This window comes from Myxine glutinosa, chromosome 2 (genome assembly GCF_964187855.1).
Source record: "Myxine glutinosa chromosome 2, kmMyxGlut1.1, whole genome shotgun sequence".
Classification (NCBI taxonomy): domain Eukaryota; kingdom Metazoa; phylum Chordata; class Myxini; order Myxiniformes; family Myxinidae; genus Myxine; species Myxine glutinosa.
The window spans coordinates 30,022,132-30,046,389 of record NC_136262.1 but is presented as its reverse complement, the minus strand read 5'-3'; the positions used below and the strand labels follow the sequence as shown (position 1 = coordinate 30,046,389).

Here is a 24,258-nt window from a genome sequence, read left to right as displayed (position 1 = left end):
TAATCACAGCTGTTTGAATAAATAGCCCCATGGGGGACTGCAGTTATTTCCCCACAGCTTCTACGAAGATTTTAAAATTAATTACATGCATTTCAGCAACCCCCCCCCCCCCCCCCTTTTAAATATGTGGATCTGGATGGTTGTGGAGACTTTACTGAGACCCCATGAGATTTTACTGTCCTGATTCATTGTACCAAATTTGGTCCATAAATCGCTCAGGTAGTTGTGGTTGTGGAGAAGATGTTTTCGTGAAAATGAGGGATTCTGCAAGAGGGCCCATGTCCCCTTTCCAAAGGATATATGGCCATGCGGAGCACAACTTAAGGTTAGGGCATGGTCGTGATACCTCGTGGCGAGTTTGGTCTGGGTCTGTCTGGCTGTTTCTGAGAAGACGATTTTAGAATGAAATACCAATATTTGGAGCAATACTCCCCTTTTCAACCCCTTCATAGGGGGCGCATCCAGATGGGGAGCACAACCCCATGAGACCTTGCTGTCCTGATACATCGTACCAAATTTAGTCCATAATCGGTCAGGTAGTTTGCGAGAAGATGTTTCAGTCAAATGTTAACAGACGTATGTGCAATGGACGGCTGGACACCGGGACCCACTCTATGAGGTTATTTCGGAGCACAAATTTTATTTTTATTTTGAAGATTCTCAAAAACAAACAAGAGAAAGCGCCGATGAGTTTGACTCCTTGCTGTTGCATAGCGCGTGTTTGAAGTAAAGTTTCAGCACAAATTATTTTTTTTTCAATTCAAGCTTTCATCCTAATGTTTTACAAACTTTTCCGGATCAACTTAACTCGACAACAAAACTCGAGTTTGATGGGTATTCTCGAGCAAAGGCCAGGCTTCATTCCGAAACCATTCCTGACGTTTTTCGACCAATGCCCGATCTAGTCTGTAGGCCAAAACCATTGTGGATAGTGTCTTCCCATAAATCGAAATGACTAGAAAATAGTGTCTTCCATGATAATCAGGCAATTATAGATAGCACAAATAATGGCCATTGGCCTATCATGCCTGTAATATATATATATACACACTCTGCAGTATCATGTACAACAGGTAGTGGTAACTACACAACAAACATCAGGCAGCATATTTAGCAAGGGTATCAGCAACACTGGTCTGTGCTTTTCAAGACAGCAAACTTGCTAATATCTACTGTAGAAATGCCAATTAAAGACAGCTTTACTTGCTTATCTGCAGGGAAGCATGCCCCGAGATGCAGTGCCCCTGTTGACACTGCATCAGAACAGCTGTTTTAGTCAAATATGATTAAAAGCTAATGGAACCCAGATTAGACGACTCAATGGTGAGCAAATGTAGTATGCCAGGGCTACGATTGACTGAGTTTATGGGACCACGAGTGATAAACAAGACTATACAATCATTACCGCTTTGCTTTGAACACCAGGAAGGTTGTCCGCACAAACAGCTCATCAAATTCGGTTTGCAGTTTCTGGAGGCTGTAAGGACGAAGCAGCTCGCTTGATCCGGCATTGTGCGACACCGTCAAGAAGTTCTGCCATCGCTCGCTAACGCATGAGACCATCAATCTGCGGCATGAAACGCAAGCAGCAACAAGGATTTGAAGATTGTTTTGTATACCACTCGTCATCGCAGGATACTTTTCATCCATACACATCCCTCCAAAGATATTTAATACCACAGCAAATTCATACCTCCTAATCAGTACGATATTAAAGAAGAATCTTCACATAACACCACGAATATCCAAAACTACAGAGCGTTTCAGCATCTGTAAAGCAGGCATGAAGAAAAAGCTCTTGACCCACCTCATCGTACGTCCTATTCGCTTCACCAGCTGCCTGTAGCGTGCCCGGTTAAAGGTTTCCAAGCCAGTGGCCAGCACATCGAGTATGGCGTTACTCTGGGCAAAGAGCAGCATAATTTCAGCATTTGAAGACCGTTGAAAGGTGCATGGATCGCTGCCTGGGAGGCACATTGAAACAACTTTCAAGGGTTTCAAGATGATGTAAAACAAACACTCAGAAGGGTGGTTGGTAGAGGAGTAAAGTAGTGGGGAGGAAGAGGAGTTGGGCCAATAAAGGTATAATGAGTAGAGTGGGGAGATGGTGACTATCTACAACTGACTCTACATTATTTCCAGCCACTATATCATACAATAATTATTTTGTGCATATGACATTGTTCAATGCAAATAATGATTGACATGTTGTGTTTTGCTAATTTTCTCCAAAATTGCAAGTTATTTAATATATAGTAACAAAATATAATATATAGTAACAACAACAACACAACAACATGCATTTTAAGGCCATTTTCCCTGCTGGAGCGAGGGTTAGCCTTGCGGTCCCAATGACAATCTTCTCCATTTTGCCCTATTTTCTGCACCTCTCCTTGTTAACCCCCTTGCCCGCATTTCTTCTTCCACCATCTTTACCCAAGTCTTTCTCGGTCTTCCCCGTCCTCTAGTTCCTTCTACATTCATTTCCATCACTCTTCTCAACCAGTCACTTTCATCCTTCCTCAACACATGACCAAACCATCTCAACCTGTTCCTCTTCACAGCATCAATTACAGGCTCTATTCCCATCATCTTTCGCAATTCATCATTTGTCTTCCTCTCTCTCAACGATACTCCGCACATCCACCGAACCATTCGCATTTCCACCCTTTCCAGCCTTCGTTGCTGCTCTACGTTCATTACCCATGTCTCGCTCCCATAAATCATAACACTTCTCACACATGCAGCATACACCTTTCCCTCCAGCTTCAACGACACTCCCCTCATCATCAGCACGCCACTCAGTTCCCGAAACTTCTTCCATGCACATCTCACTCTAGCAACCGTTGCCGAGTCTGATAGTAACATATAGTAACATATAGTAACTATATATAATATTGTTACGGTTTTTAGAACCTTCACTTGTAAATAATAATTCTTGTAAATAATTCTCTTCACTTAAAAAGGTTGCACCCATAGTTAGTCCACAAGCAACACGTAGGACACCATAGGACCTTCTTCAGTTATTTCATTAGTATGTGTTTTAGTCAAGGCTCTGTTTCAAATAGTTTGACTTTGCGTTGCATTAATCAAATAACCTAGGCCCCTTTTCAAAATCCCATTCATTTTGCAGCTTGCCTCCCTCCAAATTGTATTACGCGCCTCTGCTCGCCCAGCAGCGTTCGCTGCATCAAACGCCATTACCCACGCGGTCACGCTGGAGAAAAAGGGGGAGGTGTTGTCGGAGTGAGGCGTGGCCCCATCAACGTGTCACCAAGGGAGGAGTCGGTGAGCCCTCGCGACCAACCAGGGCCGAGGCGAGCTCACCGGTGGGTGTGTCTAAAAGCGGGCGGTTTGATTTTGAAGGGGCACTATATAACGGTGCCTTGAGATGAGTGGGAGGGAGAGACGAGAGCAGAGACGGTGAGAGAGTCTGTCCGCTACCGCGACAATACAAACCGCACTGCCTGCCGGGTTTCGCCGCGAACCAAAGCGTGGACCGGAATGGAGCGTGAACCTGGAGCCGGACCTCAACGCCTTAACCATCTGCCCGGACCTTCCTCCCCTGCCATCTGCCTGGACATTCTCCTCCTTCCTGCTATTCCCCTTTCGTGTAAGTCTGTTTGTATTGTCCTGGGCGTGATAATTAAGAGTGTATAAGATTGCCCTGTGTCTGCTGCTTCTTCTTCTTATTGTATATGCCCTTCTTTCGTTTCCTCTTCGGGTTTTCTTGTACGTAATTAATAAATATTTGTTCTCCCTTTACTTTGGTTTCCTCTCATCCGATTGCTTTTGTGATTTCCTCAATTTAGTACCGGTGGCACGATTTGGCCAATCGCTCGGAATCGGGTTAGTCTATTGCCAACGGCCCGAGTCGCAGCTCGCTTCGCTCGGCGTATCCATTAACGCTGCGGACCGGGTGGGAGTTATCTCCTCGCTTACGGCCGGTGGTAGTACTTAGGTAACAAGACTAATTGGGCTTACAACCCTACTTACCACCGACCGGAAGTGATGTCATAATTTCCAGCATCGGAGACGGCCAGCTTAGAAGACAAGGGGACTAACCCCCCCCCCCCCACCCCCCTTGGTAACGGGAGTGCCTACTCCGAATCCGCAACAATATATAGTAACAAAATACAATATATAGTAACAAAATATAATATATAGTAACAAAATATAATATATAGTAACAAAATATAATATATAGTAACAAAGCATGAAGAACTAATCTTGCTGATGAAGACTAGTGTCGATCTGCATATGGTGGACAGGTAGAAGTAACAACGCTGGATGATAAACAGGATGTTGATTGAGGTATGCCAACCACCATGGGAAGCAAGATGACGACGTTTCAGGAATTAACCTCTCTTTTACTTTGATGAAGTGTTAACACCCAAAACGTAAGCTTCTCCTTGCTTCCCATGGCGGTCAACATACCTCGATCAAGGTCCCGTTGATTTCATCCATTATGTAGCAACAAAACATACCTTGGATTCCAAGCAAGTGTTGAAATAGCTTATGAAAGGGAAACTGAGAGTACAAACAGAGCAGGTCGTTCTCATCAAGCAAATGCCAGCTTTGTTCATCGCTTTCATCCTGCAGGTGGAATGAGCATGACCAGTTGTTAATCCAAGGGAAAATGTTTATGTGCCAGATTTGATGTGCAACAGCATAAGTGACACTTTCTCTATCAAAAACTGTACATCCCTCAAGACCTTATTCAATCTCACACCATACATAATAACTAAATTGAAAAAAAGAAAAAAAAAAATCAACAAATGAAACAACATAGGTCATCGGCAAACGAGAACAGCACTTGGTAGAGTGCATACCTCTGCCACGCTGTATGCCACGATAGACCGGATCTGCATCCAGACCTGAACCAAAATCGAATCGGCTTGTTCTTGTTGCCTACCCAACTCATCTACCAAATTTTGTTATAATCCGTCAAAAATGTTTTGAGGTATCATTCATGTTATACTGTATATCGTTTTTGGACCCACCTCTCAATGTCCAAGAATCACTGAGAATTAAAAATATTCTCGTATCCAGTTCCGGGTCTTCATCAAAATCCAAACAATTCATCCTCATCACACACCAAATCTCTCCCCCAAATTTTGTCTAAATCCGTTAATAACTTTGAAATATCCTGCTCACAGATAGACAGGGGTGAAGACATAAAATCCGGCCATCTTCGGTTGAGGTAACAAACACAAAAAATAACCAAACAACCCACTTCCTCCCCAGCTTCATCCACGAGTGTCCAATTGTCGGACTGTTCTGCTTCCTCGTTGCTGGAGCTTCGGCTGGTGTCTGTGTTCATCAAGCACAGGAAATCGATGCGATTTCTGGTAATTGAAACAAAAACACCCACGTTAAAAAAAAAAAAATCTAGAAAACTTGAATTGAACAAGAAAAAAAAAATAGGGTCAATCACCAACACTTACCTTGCAGGTGACATAAACATTGCCAGTGGTTCCATAAAGTGATCGATGCTTGAAAAGTCTCGATCCATTCGGATCTAATAACACAATAAAACTGAGGCCGTTCATCCATCAATGATACGACTGGAACAATTAGGTGATAAAATCAAGATAAGTTGGTGGTATAAGTTAATTAATTAACGATATTCTACAAAAAAAAAAAAGTTACACTATCGCATCGATGAATAAAATGCCATTTTAAACATATCAAGTGTCCATAAATATGAAAAAGAAAAAAAAAAGAAAAAAAAAAGAAAAAAAAAGGAAGATTAAAAAACCCATCCCAGCTTATTGCATGTGCCCTCCACAGTTTACATTGTGTGTGTGTGTGTGTGTGTGTGTATATGTATATACTGTATATATATATATATATATATATATATATATATATATACACACACCATATCACCCCCCCCCCCCCCCCCCCAAATAAACATCTCTGTAGCCTTTATTTGGTTTTGGTGTGGTGTTGCTACCACTATACAAGATTATCCACCAATTCCTTCTTGGGAATAGACCAGCAAACATGGACTTATATAACTGTATTTGTCTCTTGGATAATGTTACTTAAAAAAAAAAAGGTAAAAATTAAAACAGCACCAATAATAATCAGGTCGATAATGTAAATCCAGTGGGAGAATGCCATGTACCTGCAGAAAAGGCACAGCCCACGCTGCGAGGCCAGCTGGGAGACGCAACAAGTGGTACAGCAAAAACACCTCGTGACTGGCATTGCGGATGCGATGCAGGACGCCAACCTAATAGAAAATTTCACAGACGATGCGATTGTTGAAACTTTCATCCACACGTATGAGGACATCTTTAAAGATCGAAAACAAACTTTAAAAGACTTAAAAAAAGATTACCTCAGTAAGACAAAAGGCACTTACGTACCACTCCAATTACAATAAAGGTTGTGATCGTTGCATCCAGCACTCCTTGATGAGCTAGAGCACGCATTTGTTTACCATCGTTCCAAAAACTTTACATTCACAGGCTTTGAGAGGGACGAACTATACAGCAGCTGGAATTAGCTGCATTTTTATAGCCTGCGGCATACGATGGGGACCTTTTCTCTCCTAAAGTGCCAAAAACAGGAGGGAAACTTGTATGGTTGGTCATATGCGGTATCTTCTGAAAGGCCAGAGCAGGGCATCACATCGGTGGAAATTATCAGGGTATCTCATCAGAAGACACATGACTGTGCTGGTGTGCTAATTCAAGGGTATTCTGGACTCATTAGTCACCAATTTTAATGTGACCAAATGATCAGCACACCTTTTTTTAAATCAACCGAGCCATCGCTCTATGCTTCTCATCTTTCAAGTTAATTGTGAAACGCAACAAGCAAAATAGACAAATGAGCCCCAACATCATGCAGTGTATAATGTATGGAATAAAGGTGAACAAATGCATGGACTGGCAGGTAGGGATATTCATCTTAATTATTGTCTACGGTATTGTAGCTGAAATGACAAATTTATAAACTTTAAAATGAGAAGAGAGGCACAATCAGATCACCAGGTGATGGAGCCAGGCCTGTATATCATTGGTGAACTGTAGGTCAGAAATGGGTCTTCGGGTAAAGCTGAACAACACGCTGATGCACTTCTTCAGTTGCAACACCTCTGAAGGAAGGCAATCGGCAATGGTCGTGCCTGTGCAGACACGAGTAGTAACATTATTTCCCACTTCCGGAGGGGATCCACCTAGTTTAACATCCCCCTACCTGGTGCATTACCCCCTGTTGGCAGTGCATTACACCATAGTAGTAGTTTAAGTCCACTCTGTTAAGGATATATAACCCAAGCCCAGAAATCTCAGAGGCTAGCTCAATGATTGTACCACATGACAAGGTAGGAGTTTCTATAGTAATATTGTAATCATCAACAATGGATGGAGATAGAGAGAGATAGAGATAGAGATAGAGATAGAGATAGAGATAGAGATAGAGATAGAGATAGAGATAGAGATAGAGATAGAGAGAGATAGAGAGAGAGAGAGAGAGAGCTTGCCTTTGGAATGTGTGCCAAACATGGCAGAAATTGCTGGGATATTCTCGAGCATGTTGTAGAGATACGATTCAACCTGCAGGCGCGAGAGTGAGGCCGTGTACACGTGCAGGGTCATCGTTTGATGAACTAGCTCCGAGCACTCCTCGAATGTCTTACCAAGTTCAGAAAACACACTTTCGTCCATTTCAACGCTTTGGTAGTGATGCACGCCTCTCACAAGAGCTCCATTTGCACAGTATCCCTTTCATTGAAGGAGATGGAAGGAAGAAGTTCCAAATTAAACTTAAAAAATTATTTACACAGTAATACTTTGTGGCACCTTCATTGATTTCCATACTTGTACATGGAACAACCAGTTATCTTGAACAATCACATATACAGCCGGAATTCATACTAACCTGTCCAACCACCTGCTCATTGGTAAAAACCCACAACCGGTCCTTAAGGGTATGGTTTTGACTATCCATGCACTTCAGCTGGGCCTGGGCTTGTGCCAGCTGCCGGCGACAGCGCAGGTAGTTCGCCAGCAGTTCCTGTAGCTCATGGCTCTCCTGCCGGGCAAACAGTAGGAGTTGTTCTTCAAGGACCTCCACCTTTGCCAACCAAGGGTAAGGCCAAAGCACACGCAGGCGTTCTCGAGTGAAGGCCTGCTCCACGTCAACCTGAGGAAAACACAAGTTGTTGATTACATTCCTCTCTTTTCACTTCCTGGGACAAAACAAACGCCAAGCCAGGTGGCAAGAACACTTCTAATGAAGATTTTTTTACAAAGCCATAGCATCGCACAATGAGAGCTCGATGAAGCAAATCCCATAAAATCTTCCAATCAGAAGTCAAATTAGGCTCGCAAAGAATCGAGCAATCCTATCAATGGTCCAAACACCATTCTTTCAGGAAACGAGAATTTTGATTCCTGCGAATGTGCTGCTTCTTCTTCCTATTTTTGTATGCAGCACATGATTGCAGGTGGTGTGAATTTCTGGGAGTGTAGCTGTGCCATTGATGCATACAAAATATGTATAGCTCCTATAGGTTAGAGCAGGTATTTGTAATTTATTTATGGTGCCAGCAATAACTTGTCGACTCTTCACCAAGAACATGGGATCTTTAACGTCCTCAAACTAATGGTGGTGGATGGGATGCCATGTTTTAGGTCGATCCGAGGGACGGCACACACATTGATGTGCCCGCAAAACACCAGGATGACAGTTTATATATGGTTGGGTCGGGATTTGTGAATAGGCTGCTGGAGCAGTGGATATGTTTTTTTTAACTACCGTGTCGGGGTGATGTCCCACTGTCAGTGTGTTGTCTTCTACCCTGCATCACCATGCTCATCCACAGACCTAGATTTCAAATAAGAACAAAAAAAACCCCCAAACAATACAAACATATAAATACAAACAAATCAACAAACCATGACAGATTGCTCCTGAAGATGCTGTATTGATAACTCAGACAAGCCTTCCTTCAGAGAAACAAGACTTGGGTAAAGTTTCTGCTTAAAACCAGAAACATTGCGAGTCCTTAAGAGGTCGATGGTCGAATATTGTTCCTCGAGACACAGTACTGCTGCCGTGTCCACCTGGCACGATGCGAACACGTTCTCATTCTTGGACTCACTGTGCTGCTTTGAGAATCCTGTCGGTGTTTCAATGTCTGACAGCGATGGATACATTTTATCAAAAATTGCGGGCATCTCCGTAGGTAAAGGCCCATCATATTTCCCCACTTTTCCCATTTGTTTCTCATTTTCAACAGCGACTTGAGACTTGTGACTCTCAGTTTTTTCATGAGGTGGGGTAGAGAAACACATCTGCCAATTATCGTCATTCACTTCCTCCGTGCGAACTCTGCCATCATCCATAGCAACACTGGAATCCTTGGCCTGTTTGGTGCAGGGTCCTCCGCCGATAGTTTTGCTGATCCTCTCCTCCTGGTCATCTGGGTTGACGACTACAACAAATGTGCTTTTCTTTCCAGGTGTTTCATTTTTGTGCCACTCCTGTGATGAAGTTTTCTCCTGAAAATACATTGGGAAGAACAAGTAGAAAAAAAAAAAAACATGTCAAGGAAAGACAGTGGTAAATAAGTTCAGAACTGATGGCTCATTTCAAATTCACTTGAGGCGACACAACCAAGAGTATAAACTATAGATCATTGTAATTCAACTTTTTTTTTCCAGTTATGATAAAAGCAGGTTCATAACCCTGATGGAACCATTAAATTTGCTTGAATAAAGAGCGAAAATTAATCAAGGGCTCAATTGAGTTTCAAATGGGGGAAAACATTAGAAAAATGCTTGAATAGCCTAAACATAAAGGACACAGACAGACAGCCACACACACAGACAGACAGACACACAGACAGGTGAACGTAGACCAAAGGTCACCAACTTTGTTGAAATTTGATTTCAAGAATTGACTTGAAATTTGAAGAGGATTTGCAAATCTGGTCACCGAATTCAATCACCAATTATATTTTAGGTCAACATAAGCCAAAAGGTCAACATAGGCCAAATTTCTAAAATCCTCAATTTTCATCCGATTGACTTGAAATTTGAAGAGGATTTGCAAATCTGGTCACCGAATTCAATCACCAATTATATTTTAGGTCAACATAAGCCAAAAGGTCAACATAGGCCAAATTTCTAAAATCCTCAATTTTCATCCGATCGACTTGAAATTTGAAGAGGATTTGCACATCTGGTCACTGAATTCAACCACCAAGTATTTTTGAGGTCTAGGGGTGAAGAGGTTGAAGAGGTTGGGTGTGTGACAAGGACGAAATGATTAGGTTTTGTTGAAGATCCAGATCTGGATCCGAGAATGTTTTAAGTGATTCTTCACCATTGAAAGATAGGCCAAAACGATATAGATATATATTATATAGGTTTACTGTCTACCTGAGTGTCGTTCTAGTTACACCTGCTTTGGTCGTTTTGATTTAAAATGATCTCTTGATATAATAAATGAGCGCTTTTAATCGAATCTACTGTACAAATGATTGTAATGATTGCGTGTTAATACCAACAGCCAAAGTCAAAGCTGAGCACCCCCAAGAGCCAAAGGTGACACAGAGGTAGGTACCGGCGAGCTAAATCCATCCAGTCCGGTGACGTACCTTGGTCCTGCCAGTGCCAGGTTGACGTTTGGGTTTCGCCCGAGCCGGCAACATCGCCTCAGCCATGTCTCCACCACAAGCACCGATCAGAACGCAAAACGAAACCTAAACACCGGGACCATCCATAAATCCAGTCGATTATTCATTCCTTCCGTGATGTTGTTGTTTAATGGTCTTTACGTCACACATTAAAGATCTTTAACGCACGAGGAGTCCATTAACCCCACACCAATCCTCTGCGCAATTACCGCCAACACTCAGATACCCCTCTATATCCCCCACTGCTTCCAGGTATTGTACCTGTCCGATTGCAGGAATTTACCGGAGATGTTAAACTCGGCTCTGACGAGGCGATCGACGGAGCGCCAGGGATTATAAAATTCCTTCCGTGTTTACTTTACACCATTTTCATTCATTCCTTCGGCGTCTCATTCGTTTACTTTGAACATCAACATTTTGTGTTTATTTTAGGTATTTCCAGTTTGTGTACGATGAAGCTTTTCAATTTACTTGTTTTATACAAAAAGCTAATTAACACTCCGTTATAAAAATAATCACGAACGCATTTATGCATATTTCATATATGGTCCTTGATTTTCCTTCACTCTTACTGTAAGACGTCAACACAGAATTTCTACACGATATATATATATATATATCGATTTAATAAATAAATACAATGGTATCGCGTCGCTTGCGTAAGACGCGGCGCGTGACGCACGAGCTCGTGACGTGTGACGTAATAAATCCAGTGTCCGCAAGATGGCGCACGCGTCTGTGTTAAGTTGGATCGGGACCGAGCGAGGTGAGGTAATAACCACGAGCCAGGTACCGTTGGATGCCATGAGGAGGTGTATTTAACAGTGTACCAGAAGAGGAAGTACCCGAAAAATCATGTGTATAACAAAACTCAACAAAAGCTCAGATTTGTTTGAGTAAATCATATACAAGTTATTATAGCACTAAAGCGCGGCGTTACGCGCGCTGCTTGTGAGCAAGGAGGAAGCGGACAAGCGGTAACATATAAACGTCTTTATTGTAAGACTGCACTGTAACACTGTACTGTTCCGGGCTGGGCGCCCGGTGTATATCATGAGGCCACGCCTACCCCTGGTGCGTGGCCACCGCCCACTTGGTGCGTGGAATGATGTCACCACGCCAGTGGGCTTTTGTGTCCGCCACACGCGCCCCCCCCAGAATTCCCGCGCACCTGGAGGGCCAGTTTGCGGGTCAGACGAATGACCCGGCCGAAGCGCCCCCTGGCGATCGGCGGCGTCCGGGGTGCAGGGATACCAGGTGGGATGCCCCTGGCTGCCCCTGGGATGGGTGCAGGACCGGGGGGCGCCGTGGCGGCGGGGCTGGGCGGTGCCGGGGGTCCGCCCGCAGGAGGGCGGCCCCGACGTGGGGGTCGGGCCACTGGCGGTGGATGGTCCACATCGAGGTGGGCCGGCTTGAGGCGGTCTACCGAAACGCGGTCAGGAGTACCGCCGATGTCCAGGGTGAAGTGCTTCGCCCCGGTCTCCAGCACGCGGAAAGGCCCGTCGTACGGGGGCCGCAGTGGTGTCCGATGGGCATCGTGGCGGACGAAGACGTACTCCGCCGTGCGAAGCTCCGGGGCGACGTGCGTCGGTGGGTGCCCGTGGCATGCCGTTGGCACCGGGGCGAACCTCTGGGCGGTCTCTTGCAGAGCGGAGCGCTGCTGTGCCGCGGACCATGGTGCCGTGGAGTCGGGGAGGAACTCGCCCGGCACCCGCAGCGGTTGCCCGAAGACCAACTCCGCCGCGGATGCGCACAGGTCCTCCTTGGGCGCCGTCCGGAGGCCCAGCAGGACCCAGGGGAGCCTGTCGACCCAGCCGCCGTCGCGGAGGGTGGCCCGGAACGCGGCCTTCAATGAGCGGTGAAATCGCTCACACAGGCCGTTAGCCTGGGGGTGGTAGGCCGTGGTTCGGTGCAGCCGGACCCCGAGCCCCTGCGCAACCGCCCCCCAGAGCTCCGAGGTGAACTGGGGGCCGCGGTCGGATGAGATGTCTGAGGGGGCGCCGAACCGGGCGACCCAGGTGGCGATGAAAGCCTGCGCGACATCGGCCGCCGTTGTCGACGCCAAGGGCACGGCCTCCGGCCACCGGGTGGTGCGGGCCACCATGGTGAGGACGTAGGTGAAACCCCGCGAGGGGGGCAGAGGTCCCACCAGGTCCACGTGGACGTGGTCAAACCGGCGTTCCGGCCTGTCGTCGCCCAACAGGGACAGCATATGGTCCATTCGGACCGACGGGCGCGTCTCACCGAGCTCGGGGAGATCCAGGAGGCGGTCGGCACGTGCGTCGTCCGTGAGGCCGAACGTGGCTAGGAGTAGCCGCTTGAGTGTCTCGTACTTGTGGCCGTCCGGTGGGTGGCGAAGGACGGACACAACTCGAGCGGCCGTGCCGGGCCCGAGGGAGGCGACGACATGGCAGTAGCGCAGGTCGTCGTTGGTGAGGCGCCGAAGCTGAAACTGGGCTTCGGCTTGAACGAACCAGACCTCGGCCTGGGCCTCCCAAAATTCGGGAAGTTTAATCGCCATTGCCATGGCGTCGTGTTCGGAAGGATCGCTACGGCAGATCCAACATCGAGGGTCACCAGTAAAGCGCGGCGTTACGCCCATCTCCGGGTTTCAAAAAATAATTATTGGTACCTAATGGCAAAGAACCATTAATAATTCAATGGTTGACAGATTGTGTGCTTGATACGTTTGTATGAACTTATAATGTTAATAGTGATAATAATAATAGTTCCCTTACAATTGACTGGGTCAATTTTCAAAAAATCTTAACCCCGAAGGCAAATCGTGTTAATTTAGGGCACACGAAGTTTTTAGGGGAATTGAGGGGGTGCTGAACTCAAATCTGCTGTGTGCCCAGCTCAAAAATGGCCGATAATGCCTCAAAATCGAGGAATCCAAGATGGCCGCCATCGCCGGGCTGAAATGTATTTATGTAGGCCTACATATCTTTTTGACTAAACAAGGTAGAAACTTGAATGAAATGTGCTGTTGTAGGTTTTCATATATGGGGAATCCAATGCCATATTCAGTTTTGAAATAAAATGTGAAAAAACTGCTTGAAACTCATATTTATTTCTAAAATAGTCATTTTTAACGTTGAATAATTCGTCGACCAGATAAGCTCCACAAGCCCCATCCCTCTCCCTCCCCACCAGGAACACAGACCGCCCATTTAAGCCCAGAGGCACACTACATATGATTTAAATGTTGGCAGGAAACATATTAGGGATGCAATTCCCATTTTGGCGAAGCAAAGTAAGGTACCTCAAATAACACTGATGCGCTTTGACGTAAACCAACAACAGCTTAGCAAAGACAAGCAATTTATTTATTTGTAACATGACAGCAATGGCAAGAATTTTTACTTAATTGTGCATGAATTGCATGAGTTGATCATATCTGCTGTCAAAGCGTTATAGACAGTCCATTGTGTGTCCAGGTAGATGTGTCCACATGAACTTATTTCCGGTCGTCATGAGTGTTCCGGCACTTGTTGCCAAGTTTCCTGCAGTTGCACGCCTCGATGCATTCCATGTACTCTTGCACGTCCTTGTACTATTCTACCGACCACTTCAGTTCCAGCAGCTTAGGATAAAGTGCCTCGTCCACCGTCAGAACGACATGCTGCTGTTCCATCGATTTGGCTACATGGAGCACTCGCTTGACGACTGTGTTCAACGTATCGAGTTCAGATGCAGGAGCCTGTATGATAGGTAGGTACCCTACTGTAGTTTTCTCCGGGTTGACTGTGCTCGCCTTTTGGTTGTACAATGTCCAGGAAGGCATTGGTTTGTGAGATGACCGGGACAAGATGAAGGCCATGTCAGTTGCGTGCACATTCTGTGCTGAGGGACATTCTTCAGGTGACTGTGTGAAACAATCAGATGCGATCACACCGCTGAATGGACGCTACGTGATTCCTCTGTTTGGTGCAGGTATGATGTCAGTCATCGCCTCGGGGATGTGGAATGTCCCTGTCTTGGAAATGTCAATTCCATTGAGGAGATCACCTTCAGGTGGACCGCGTTGCCAGGCAGCCACTTGAGTGGCATGGAATGTTCCTTTTCCGTCCAGAGTGTACTCATTAATGTCGACGTTGTCCGTCGAGAAATGGACAAAGCGACCCTTTACTAGATTTGGGGGAACAACAGCATCATCGTCATCCATGGTCTCTAATGCCTCCTTAGCCAGTGCAGTGTCAAGTTTGATTACCTCACGTTAACTCCTGACATGACCTGCCTGGTGAAACATGTTCAACAACTCTTTCGAACATGTAGCTTGGTGAAGGGTACTGGCCATTCCCATGTGCTTCGGAGTGAGGAACTTGTCTCCATTGGCTGTGTACATAAGATCCTGAGCAAGGCTGATGATTCTAAGCCACCATCTGGCTTCGTTCTTATCATCGTCCAGTTCATCATCCTCCAGTAGACGCTGACCACCTACTAGTAACAAGTTGAGGAACATGTACAGGCTGTCGGGTATGCTGTCTATTGCTCTGTCTTCGCTGATGTCTATCCCTTTTGGTTTGGGATGTGACATGTCACAATGGATCTGCAATGCCACATGGACCATGCTCAGGAACATATCCTGATCCTCATGTTTGAATGAAGGAATCAGTCTATTAATATCAGTGGTGTCGTCTTTCACCGTTGCTGATACTGGAATATGCCCGAATTTGGATGGAACCAATACAGAATGAGGTTCATTTCGAGGCTGATCATGCAGTACAAGTCCTTGGTGTCCTTGTGTTTATACTTCCAAAACCACTTTGGTTTCAACAGCGTGGAGACTTTGTATATGCCCTCAAGACGGTCAGCTAATTTGTCCTTGCAAGTGTTCCTCCGACTCAGAAATGAAGATGGTATATCTATCTGAGCATCACCAGCTATTGTGCAGTACCTGTCCCACACATTTACTAGATCCAGGATATCAGCTTGCTCTGCTGATTGTTCAAGTTCTTGGCAAAGCCACGCTAACGTCATCTCCGTGCTCTGGAGTGACGTATTTGCCAGGCGTTTTGCCCTACGCTCGAACTTGACGATGCAACTCGTGTGATATTTTCCATCTGCAGCTGTAAGATCATTTACACAAGCTAGCCGAACTCTTAAGAATTGGTCATACTTCGCTGCTTCCAATATTCTGCTGCTGACTTTCATTTATTGTATGAGATGAAGTGCTTCTTTCTCATCTTGTTGACAAGAGATACACTGCTTCCAATCTATCTGAGGTGTTTTGCTCTGTAGACTAACATTTTGCAGATGGGCATTTGGTGTGGATGCAGACGTGCTTTGGTCATTCATTTCTTTCAATCCAGCCTTCCTTAATCTTTCAACTCTTTCAAATCTTCAACTAATCTTTCAACTTCCTTAATCTTTCAACTTCCTTAATCTTTCAACAAGTGTGTGTCCACCCTCAGGAGAGCCAGGAAACAATATCTCTCCGTTCTCAGGACAGAACTCTCTTATCTGTCTCCCTCTTCCAAATCCTGGTGGCATCTGGTCAAATCTGTTTCTGGTGTTTGTTCCCCCTCCATCCCCTCCCTCACCTCAAACGGCCACACGGCTGATTCCGCACGTGAAAAAGCTGAATGCCTCAACTCTGTGTTTGCCTCTAAATCTTGTGTCCCAAACCCATCCCTCTCTGTACCCACAGTACCCAGTCGTACCCAGCTGCTCCTGGACTCGGTGTCCTTTCTTCCTGACAAGGTGGAAAAGTTTCTGTCAACCCTCGACTCTGATTCTGCAACTGGACCCTGATGGCATCAGCCCACGGGTCCTAAAATCCTGTTCTTCCGCTCTTTCACTCCCTCTCTCTGTTCTCTTCACCCTCTCTTTTGCTCAAGGTCATCTGCCATCTGCTTGGAAATCTGCCAACATCACCGCTTTGCACAAAAAAGGTGCAAAAACAGATCCCAGCAACTACAGACCAATCAGCCTTCTCCCAATTATCAGCAAAGTCATGGAATCCATCATTGCTTCAGATATGAAATCTTTCCTCTTCTCCAATGGCTTGATCTCTGATCATCAGTTTGGTTTCAGACCTGGTCACTCTACTCTGGACATGCTGCTTCTGCTTTCTCAACAATGGATGGAGGTCCTCAATGCCAAACAGGAAATTAGAGCTGTCTCCCTTGACATATCACGTGCCTTCGATACGGTCTGGCACCCCACTCTGCTCACCAAACTCTCCTCTTTTGGTATCCATGGAAATCTCCATGCATGGCTGGCGGACTTCCTCTCTAGTCGTAGTCAACGTGTGGCCCTGAATGGGTTTCTCTCATCTCCTCTTCCTGTTCAGGCTGGAGTTCCCCAAGGCAGTGTTCTGGGCCCTGTGCTTTTTCTGGTCTTCATCAATGATCTCTCTGACTCTCTTGAAAATCCTCTCTATCTCTTTGCTGATGACTCTACTCTCTGTCGCTCCATTCTTCATCCCTCAGATCGGCAGTCTGCAGCCTCCTCACTCTCTGCAGACTTGGACAAAATCACAGACTGGGCATACAAGTGGAACATGTCTTTCAATCCTGACAAATCTCACACTCTTACGATGTCTCTCCGAAAAGACCGACTGGACAACCCTCCCATCCACTTTCTGAATAATCCTCTCCAACAAGTTCTGTCACTCAAGCTTTTGGGTCTCACTATCTGCCATGATCTTTCCTGGGAAAACCACATTTCAAATCTGGCCTCCAAAGCCAGTCGCCGACTGGGCATCCTCCGTCGTGCGAAGTCCTTCCTTGGCACACCTGAGCTCCTCACCACATACAAGGCTTTCATCCGCAGCTCAATGGAATACTGCTTTCCCCTCTGGGCTGGTGCACCTGCCTCACACCTAGCTCGTCTTCACGCTGTTGAAACCAAAGCATTCAGAATCATTGGAATCTCCCACGATGAAGCTAACTCCAAGGGCCTCTCACTCACTCACCGCAGGCAGGTTGGTGGTCTTTCCGTCTTCTACCGACTCCTCTCTGGCCTTGCCCCCCAGCTCTCTCTGGGCTCCGTCCAGCAAATATTCCTACAGGTCGCACAAGATCTGCCTGCAACCCTCTTATGGTTAAACTGCCAAAATCAAGACTCTCTGCTCACCTTCACTCCTTCATTCCTCTTTTCTCCTGCCTCTGGAACAAACTCCATCACTCTCTTCAATCCCACTCCACCCTCCAGGTCTTTAAAACAGCTGTTCACCACCATCTCTTATCTTCCACCATCCAAAACATTGATCTTTTCTATCCCCACTAATTTCACCCCAATTCCACTTTTTTGAAATACCAACTTCTGGCCTGGAAGTCCTTGGTGTCCTTGTGTTTGATACTTCTGACACCCCCCTCCCCCCAAGCCCTCTCGCTCCCACACATCTCCCTGCTCTTAAATGTTGTGTGCCCTCAAGTGTTTGTGTGCTTCCCCTTCTCTTGTCTTCCGCTCCCTCTTTTTATATATTTTTGTTTGTCTGGTTGATTTGTTTGTGAAATAAATGTCAGCTCTTTCACGAGCCTCGATTCAGTATCCCCCAAAAAAAAAAAACTCTAAATTTACTCATGTAACTAGATCGGCAGTCCTTATGCCATGGGAACGGTTGAGGTGAGTCCGCTCGAAGTATTTCAGTAAGTCGATCGGTTCCATCTCAGAAATTGTCATGATGTAATTCCGACCGGAGTTGCCTAATATAATCAACTGGCTGGAGACCATCACTGCTGAGTGTCATGAGCTTATGCTTCTTGTCTTTCTGGCATATGAGGCATAACTGTGGCTCCAGTGACACTGGTCTTTTTCGAGTACGGTCTGTGCCTTCAGCCATGTTTTCAGTCACCGGTAGATCAATTCAGACCTGCAATAAAAAAGAGTTGATTATACCATCGTTAGTAATTACAATGACATACAAAGATGTTTTTTTGTTTTTTTTGGATACATAATCGAGTCTTGTGAAAGAGCTAACATTTATCACACAAACAAATCAAACAGACAAACAAACAAAGTATATAAAAAGGGGAGCGGTAGACAAGATGGGGAGAGAAGGGGAAGCACATAAACACAACATTTGAGAGCAGGGACATCGGGAATGTGTGGGAGGGAGAGGGCTTGGGGGGAGGCGGTGTGGGAAGGGGGGGGGGGGGAGAATTATAAACACAAGGACACCAAGGACTAAAGAAGTTGGTATATCAAAAAAGTGGATTTGGGGTGAAATTAGCGGGGGTAGAAAAGATCAAGGTTTTGGATGGGGGAAGATAAGAGATGGTGGTGAACAGCAGTTTTAAAGACCTGGAGGGTGGAGTGGGATTGAAGAGAGTGATGGAGTTTGTTCCAGAGGCGGGAGAAAAGAGGAATGAAGGAGTGAAGGTGAGCAGAGAGTCTTGATTTTGGCAGTTTAACCATAAGAGGGTTGCAGGCAGATCTTGTGCGACCTGTAGGAATATTTGGGGGACAGAGCCCAGAGAGAGCTGGAGGAGTAAGGCCGGAGAAGAGTCGGTAGAAGACAGAAAGACCACCTACCTACCTGCGGGTGAGTAAGTGAAAGGCCCTCGGAGGTAGCTTCATCACGGGAGATTCCAATGATTCTGATCGCTTTGGTTTCAACAGCGTGAAGACGAGCTAAGTGTGAGGCAGGAGCACCAGCCCAGAGGGGAGAGCAGTATTCCATTGAGCTACGGATGAAAGCCTTGTATGTGGTGAGGATCTCAGGTGTGCCAAGGAAGGACTTCACACGACGGAGGATGCCCAGTCGGCGACTGGCTTTGGAGGCCAGATTTGAAATGTGGTTTTCCCAGGAAAGATCATGGCAGATAGTGAGACCCAAAAGCTTGAGTGACAGGACTTCTTGGAGAGGATTATTCAGAAAGTGGATGGGAGGGTTGTCCAGTTGGTCTTTTCGGAGAGACATTGTCGGAGTGTGAGATTTGTCAGGATTGAAAGACATGTTCCACTTGTTTGCCCAGTCTGTGATTTTGTCCAGGTCTGCAGAGAGTGAGGAGGCTGCAGACTGCCGATCTGAGGGATGAGGAATGGAGTGGCAGAGAGTGGAGTCATCAGCAAAGAGATAGAGATAATTTTCAAGAGAGTCAGAGAGATCATTGATGAAGACCAGAAAAAGCACAGGGCCCAGAACACTGCCTTGGGGAACTCCAGCCTGAACAGGAAGAGGAGATGAGAGAAACCCATTCAGAGCCACACATTGACTACGACTAGAGAGGAAGTCCGCCAGCCATGCGTGGATATTTCCATGGATACCACAGGAAAACATCAAATATTCCATTACAGCATATTGGACATATCTGAAAAAAAAACTGCAAAGTAAGTAAATTATTCATGGACACCTAGGATCAACCTGCTTGTGGAGCTTATCTGGTCGACGAATTATTCAACGTTAAAAATGACTATTTTAGAAATAAATATGAGGTTCAAGCAATTTATTCACATTTTATTTCAAAAGTGAATATGGCATTGGATTTCCCATATATGAAAACCTACAAAAGCACATTTCATCCAAGTTTCTACCTTGTTTAGTCAAAAAGATATGTACATAAATACTGTTGCGGACCACGGATAAGGTGTTGATTTGCCGAGCGGATGGTGACCGCGGCCCGAACTATTAACAATGACTAAGATCCGATTCCTTAAACGTGGGCCAAATCGTGCCACAGGTTTTCAATGGGGAAAAGACAAAGATGACATGGATGGGAAGAAGAGGAAGACAAAGGCAAAGGGTTGGAAATACTACTATTATTTATTTACTATTGACAATCAAAAGAAACCAAGGAGGAGGAAAGATAATAAAATAAAGACAGAAAGAGGGACGGACCAGAAGGACACAGTGAATATTCTAGCTTATCTATGCAGTCTTAATTAATACCCAGGACAAGACACACGAAACAGACTACGAGCAAACTCACACGAATGGGGAATGAAGGCAGGAACGGATCGCTGGAGGTGGATGGCTTGGCGGGAGAGGAAGGTTCAGCGGGGATCGGTCGGGCTGGAAGCGGACAGCCGCCGTCAATATTCGAGCTGCGATCGCCAAAACCGCCGCAGTTCCAAACTGCGCGGCGAAGCTCCTCCGGTGCACCGGGCGCTCTCCAAAGCTGCTTCGGTCTCTCCTTTTCCTCTGGTGGAATTCTTAGAACGCAATGGTTCGCTCTCCGTGCTGCCGTGGGGACGTCGGGTGCTTTCTCAGGACTCCTTTCTTAAACGCAACCACCTTGGACTTGGACTCCTCTCTTTCTTGGAACCTCCTTGGAACCTCCTTGGACTTCTCTTTTTAACGCAACCTTTCTTGGCACTTCTGTCAAAGGCTTCCGCGCGCGCTTTTTATAACGCCGCGGGCGATCAAGCCGCCGGCCTCCAGAACACGCCCATCGGTGAGCTCGCCTCGGCCCTGATTGGTCGGCACGGGCTCTCTGGCTCCACCCTTGATGACGATGGGCGGGCACGCCCTGGATTCGGCGGTTCCTCCCCCTTTTTCTCCAAGCCCACCTCGTGGCTAATGGAGTCGCGGTGAAAACCGCCCAGCAGCTGCGGCGAATGCAGTTGGCAGGAAAGGCTTTGGGAATGGGAGTGAAAGGGGATCTATCTATTTGAATTCGGTGCAATGGAGTGTCAATTAATGGAAGACACAGCCTTAACCTACATAGAATAAGGAAATAAACTACCAACAAGCAGGGAATCTATGATTGGCTAACGTGATTGTTTATGACCTAATTACGGGACGCCCTTTTGACCTTTATACACAACTGGAGGAAGGAGGGCGATATTTTTACAACAATAAAAAAACACAATCCTCATATCCACAACAATACATTTCAGCCCGGTGGTGGTGGCCATCTTGGATTTCTCAATTTTGAGGCATTATCGGCCATTTTTGAGCTGGGCATACAGCAGATTTGAGTTCAGCACCCCTCAATACCCCTAAAAACCTTGTGTGCCCAAAATTAAAACGATTTGCCTTCAGCACATTAAATATGCACATTTTCAGAAAATTTACCCAGTCTACAAGGAACTTCTGCGGACGAAGTGCCCATCCAGCCTGTTAAAGCATAATCCTTGTCCGTTCTCTTTTTAAAATAATGCTTAACGTCAAGCCAGGAAGCAGCAGGTATCGGTACCATTTTTTATTTTAGTCATTGGTAATTACTCGACCAGAGTTACAACCATCGTCCTCCCAAACTCAGAGCAGATGCTCTCAATCTACGGTCCGGATTCTATTTCGGATTGTAATCTTATTCTTAGCCAAAGAACTGCTTTGACAAAACCGTCGCTCTGCGATGATGATGATGATGATGATGATGATGATGATCATCCTTCTACTATATTAAAGTAGATGGTATTCATAGAATACTTACATCCCGTGCAGTCTTGAGAAGGACTCATCTGTTTTTTTTTGTATCTCTGGGCATTAGGCTTTGTTTAATTCACAATGTAAGTTCTGAGGGGGTGGGCGTCATTCACGTTAATATGCGCTATATCAAATGGGCATGTAACATGTGGTAAAGTTTCAATTTCCTCCGTTGAACGGTTTTTTTTGTACGCTCAATATGCGCTATATCAAATGGTCATGTAACATGTGGTAATGTTTCAATTTCCTCCGTTGAACGGTTTTGTTTGTACGCTCAATATGCGCTATATCAAATGGGCATGTAACATGTGGAAATGTTTCAATTTCCTCCGTGGAACGTTTTTTTTTGTACGCTCAATATGCGCGATATCAAATGGGCATGTAAAATGTGGAAATGTTTCAATTTCCTCCGTTGAACGTTTTTTTTTGTACGCTCAATATGCGCTATATCAAATGGTCATGTAACATGTGGTAATGTTTCAATTTCCTCCATTGAATGGTTTTAGATGTACGCTCTTAACAAAATGCAGACACATACGTACGCGACGATTGCTTAACCCCGCTCTTCACTTCGCGTGCGCGTGCGGGGTAAAAATTACTCATAAAGCGACACTTGGCAAAACACAACAAAGTGGAACGGCGCTTGGTAGAGTGTGTACCTCCACCAGGCTGAACAGTTTATGTTTTGCATCGCACTGATAAGTCGAATTGGCTTGTTCTTGTCACCTAACCAACTCAAATCCACCTAGTTTTGTCATAACACATCCACAACTTTTTGAGATATAATGATATATGTGTGTGCATATATATATATATATATATATATATATATATATATATATATATATATATATAATATTATATATATATATATATATATATATATAGATATATATATATATAGATATATATATATATAGATATATATATATATACTGTATATATATATATATATATAGCCAAAGATTTGCGGTTGGGAGTAAATCCAAATGACTCCATGGTAAGATCTCCAACCTTTAATTGAACAAACAATGACTCAACGTTTCGATGAACAACATGTGAAGCCACACGCCTCCGTTAATCTTCCTCAAGAGTGATAAAATCATCTCAACATCCCCTTACATGTACAGTGGGCGGGGTATATGCAAAGTGGGGTGGGCAATGCTGGACAGCCAATGAAACCGTATCACACCGCTCTCGTGAACGGAGACGTTCCCGACCAAATTCAAAAATCAACCGCATATTAATATATATATATATATACATATCAACCGCATATTAACCATATATATATATACACACTACTCACAATAAGTTAGGGATTTTTTTTTTTTTTTTTGTATACTGAATCGAGGCTCGTGAAAGAGCTAACATTTACTTCACAAACAAATCAACCAGACAAACAAAATACCCAAAAAGAGGGAGCGGAAGACAAGATGGGGAGAGAAGGGGAAGCACACAAACACAACATCCGAGAGCAGGGAGATGTGTGGAAGGGAGAGGGCCCGGGGGGAGGAGGCATGGGAAGGGGGGGGGGGGGGAGGGAGAAGTATAAAACACAAGGACACCAAGGACTTCCTGGACAGAAGTTGGTATTTCAAAAAAGTGGATTTGGGGTGAAATTAGCGGGGGTAGAAAAGATCAAGGTTTTGGATGGGGGAAGATAAGAGATGGTGGTGAACAGCTGTTTTAAAGACTTGGAGGGTGGAGTGGGATTGAAGAGAGTGAGGGAGTTTGTTCCAGAGGCGGGAGAAAAGAGGCATGAAGGAGTGAAGGTGAGCAGAGAGTCTTGATTTTGGCAGTTTAACCATAAGAGGGTTGCAGGCAGATCTTGTGCGACCTGTAGGAATATTTGCGGGACAGAGCCCAGAGAAAGCTGGGGGGGGGCAAGGCCAGAGAGGAGTCGGTAGAAGACGGAAAGACCACCAACCTGCCTGCGGTGAGTGAGTGAGAGGCCCTTGGAGTTAGCTTCATCGCGGGATATTCCAATGATTCTGAATGCTTTGGTTTCAACAGCGTGAAGGCGAGCTAGGTGTGAGGCAGGAGCACCAGCCCAGAGGGGAGAGCAGTATTCCATTGAGCTGCGGATGAAAGCCTTGTATGTGGTGAGGAGCTCAGGTGTGCCAAGGAAGGACTTCGCACGATGGAGGATGCCCAGTCGGCGACTGGCTTTGGAAGTCAGATTTGAAATGTGGTTTTCCCAGGAAAGATCATGGCAGATAGTGAGACCCAAAAGCTTGAGTGACAGAACTTCTTGGAGAGGATTATTCAGAAAGTG

At 45.4% G+C, this 24,258-nt stretch overlaps 1 protein-coding gene across 1 annotated transcript in view; it reads right to left on the bottom strand.

Moving 5' to 3' along the window:
- Nucleotides 1-10,972, bottom strand: part of EPG5 (ectopic P-granules 5 autophagy tethering factor) — a 90,327-nt gene extending 79,355 nt beyond the window's left edge. The window contains exons 1-12 of the mRNA XM_068108534.2: nucleotides 10,944-10,972; nucleotides 10,622-10,726; nucleotides 8,916-9,521; nucleotides 7,897-8,160; nucleotides 7,499-7,739; nucleotides 7,005-7,141; nucleotides 6,134-6,241; nucleotides 5,448-5,521; nucleotides 5,237-5,348; nucleotides 4,488-4,596; nucleotides 1,808-1,964; nucleotides 1,406-1,567 (exon numbers count right to left, since the gene is read on the bottom strand). Of these exons, the coding sequence (XP_067964635.2) occupies nucleotides 1,406-1,567; nucleotides 1,808-1,964; nucleotides 4,488-4,596; nucleotides 5,237-5,348; nucleotides 5,448-5,521; nucleotides 6,134-6,241; nucleotides 7,005-7,141; nucleotides 7,499-7,739; nucleotides 7,897-8,160; nucleotides 8,916-9,521; nucleotides 10,622-10,687 (2,036 nt within the window). The 5' untranslated portion in view covers nucleotides 10,688-10,726; nucleotides 10,944-10,972. The remainder of the gene's footprint in view (nucleotides 1-1,405; nucleotides 1,568-1,807; nucleotides 1,965-4,487; nucleotides 4,597-5,236; nucleotides 5,349-5,447; nucleotides 5,522-6,133; nucleotides 6,242-7,004; nucleotides 7,142-7,498; nucleotides 7,740-7,896; nucleotides 8,161-8,915; nucleotides 9,522-10,621; nucleotides 10,727-10,943) is intronic.
- Between the last annotated feature and the right edge of the window lie 13,286 nt (nucleotides 10,973-24,258).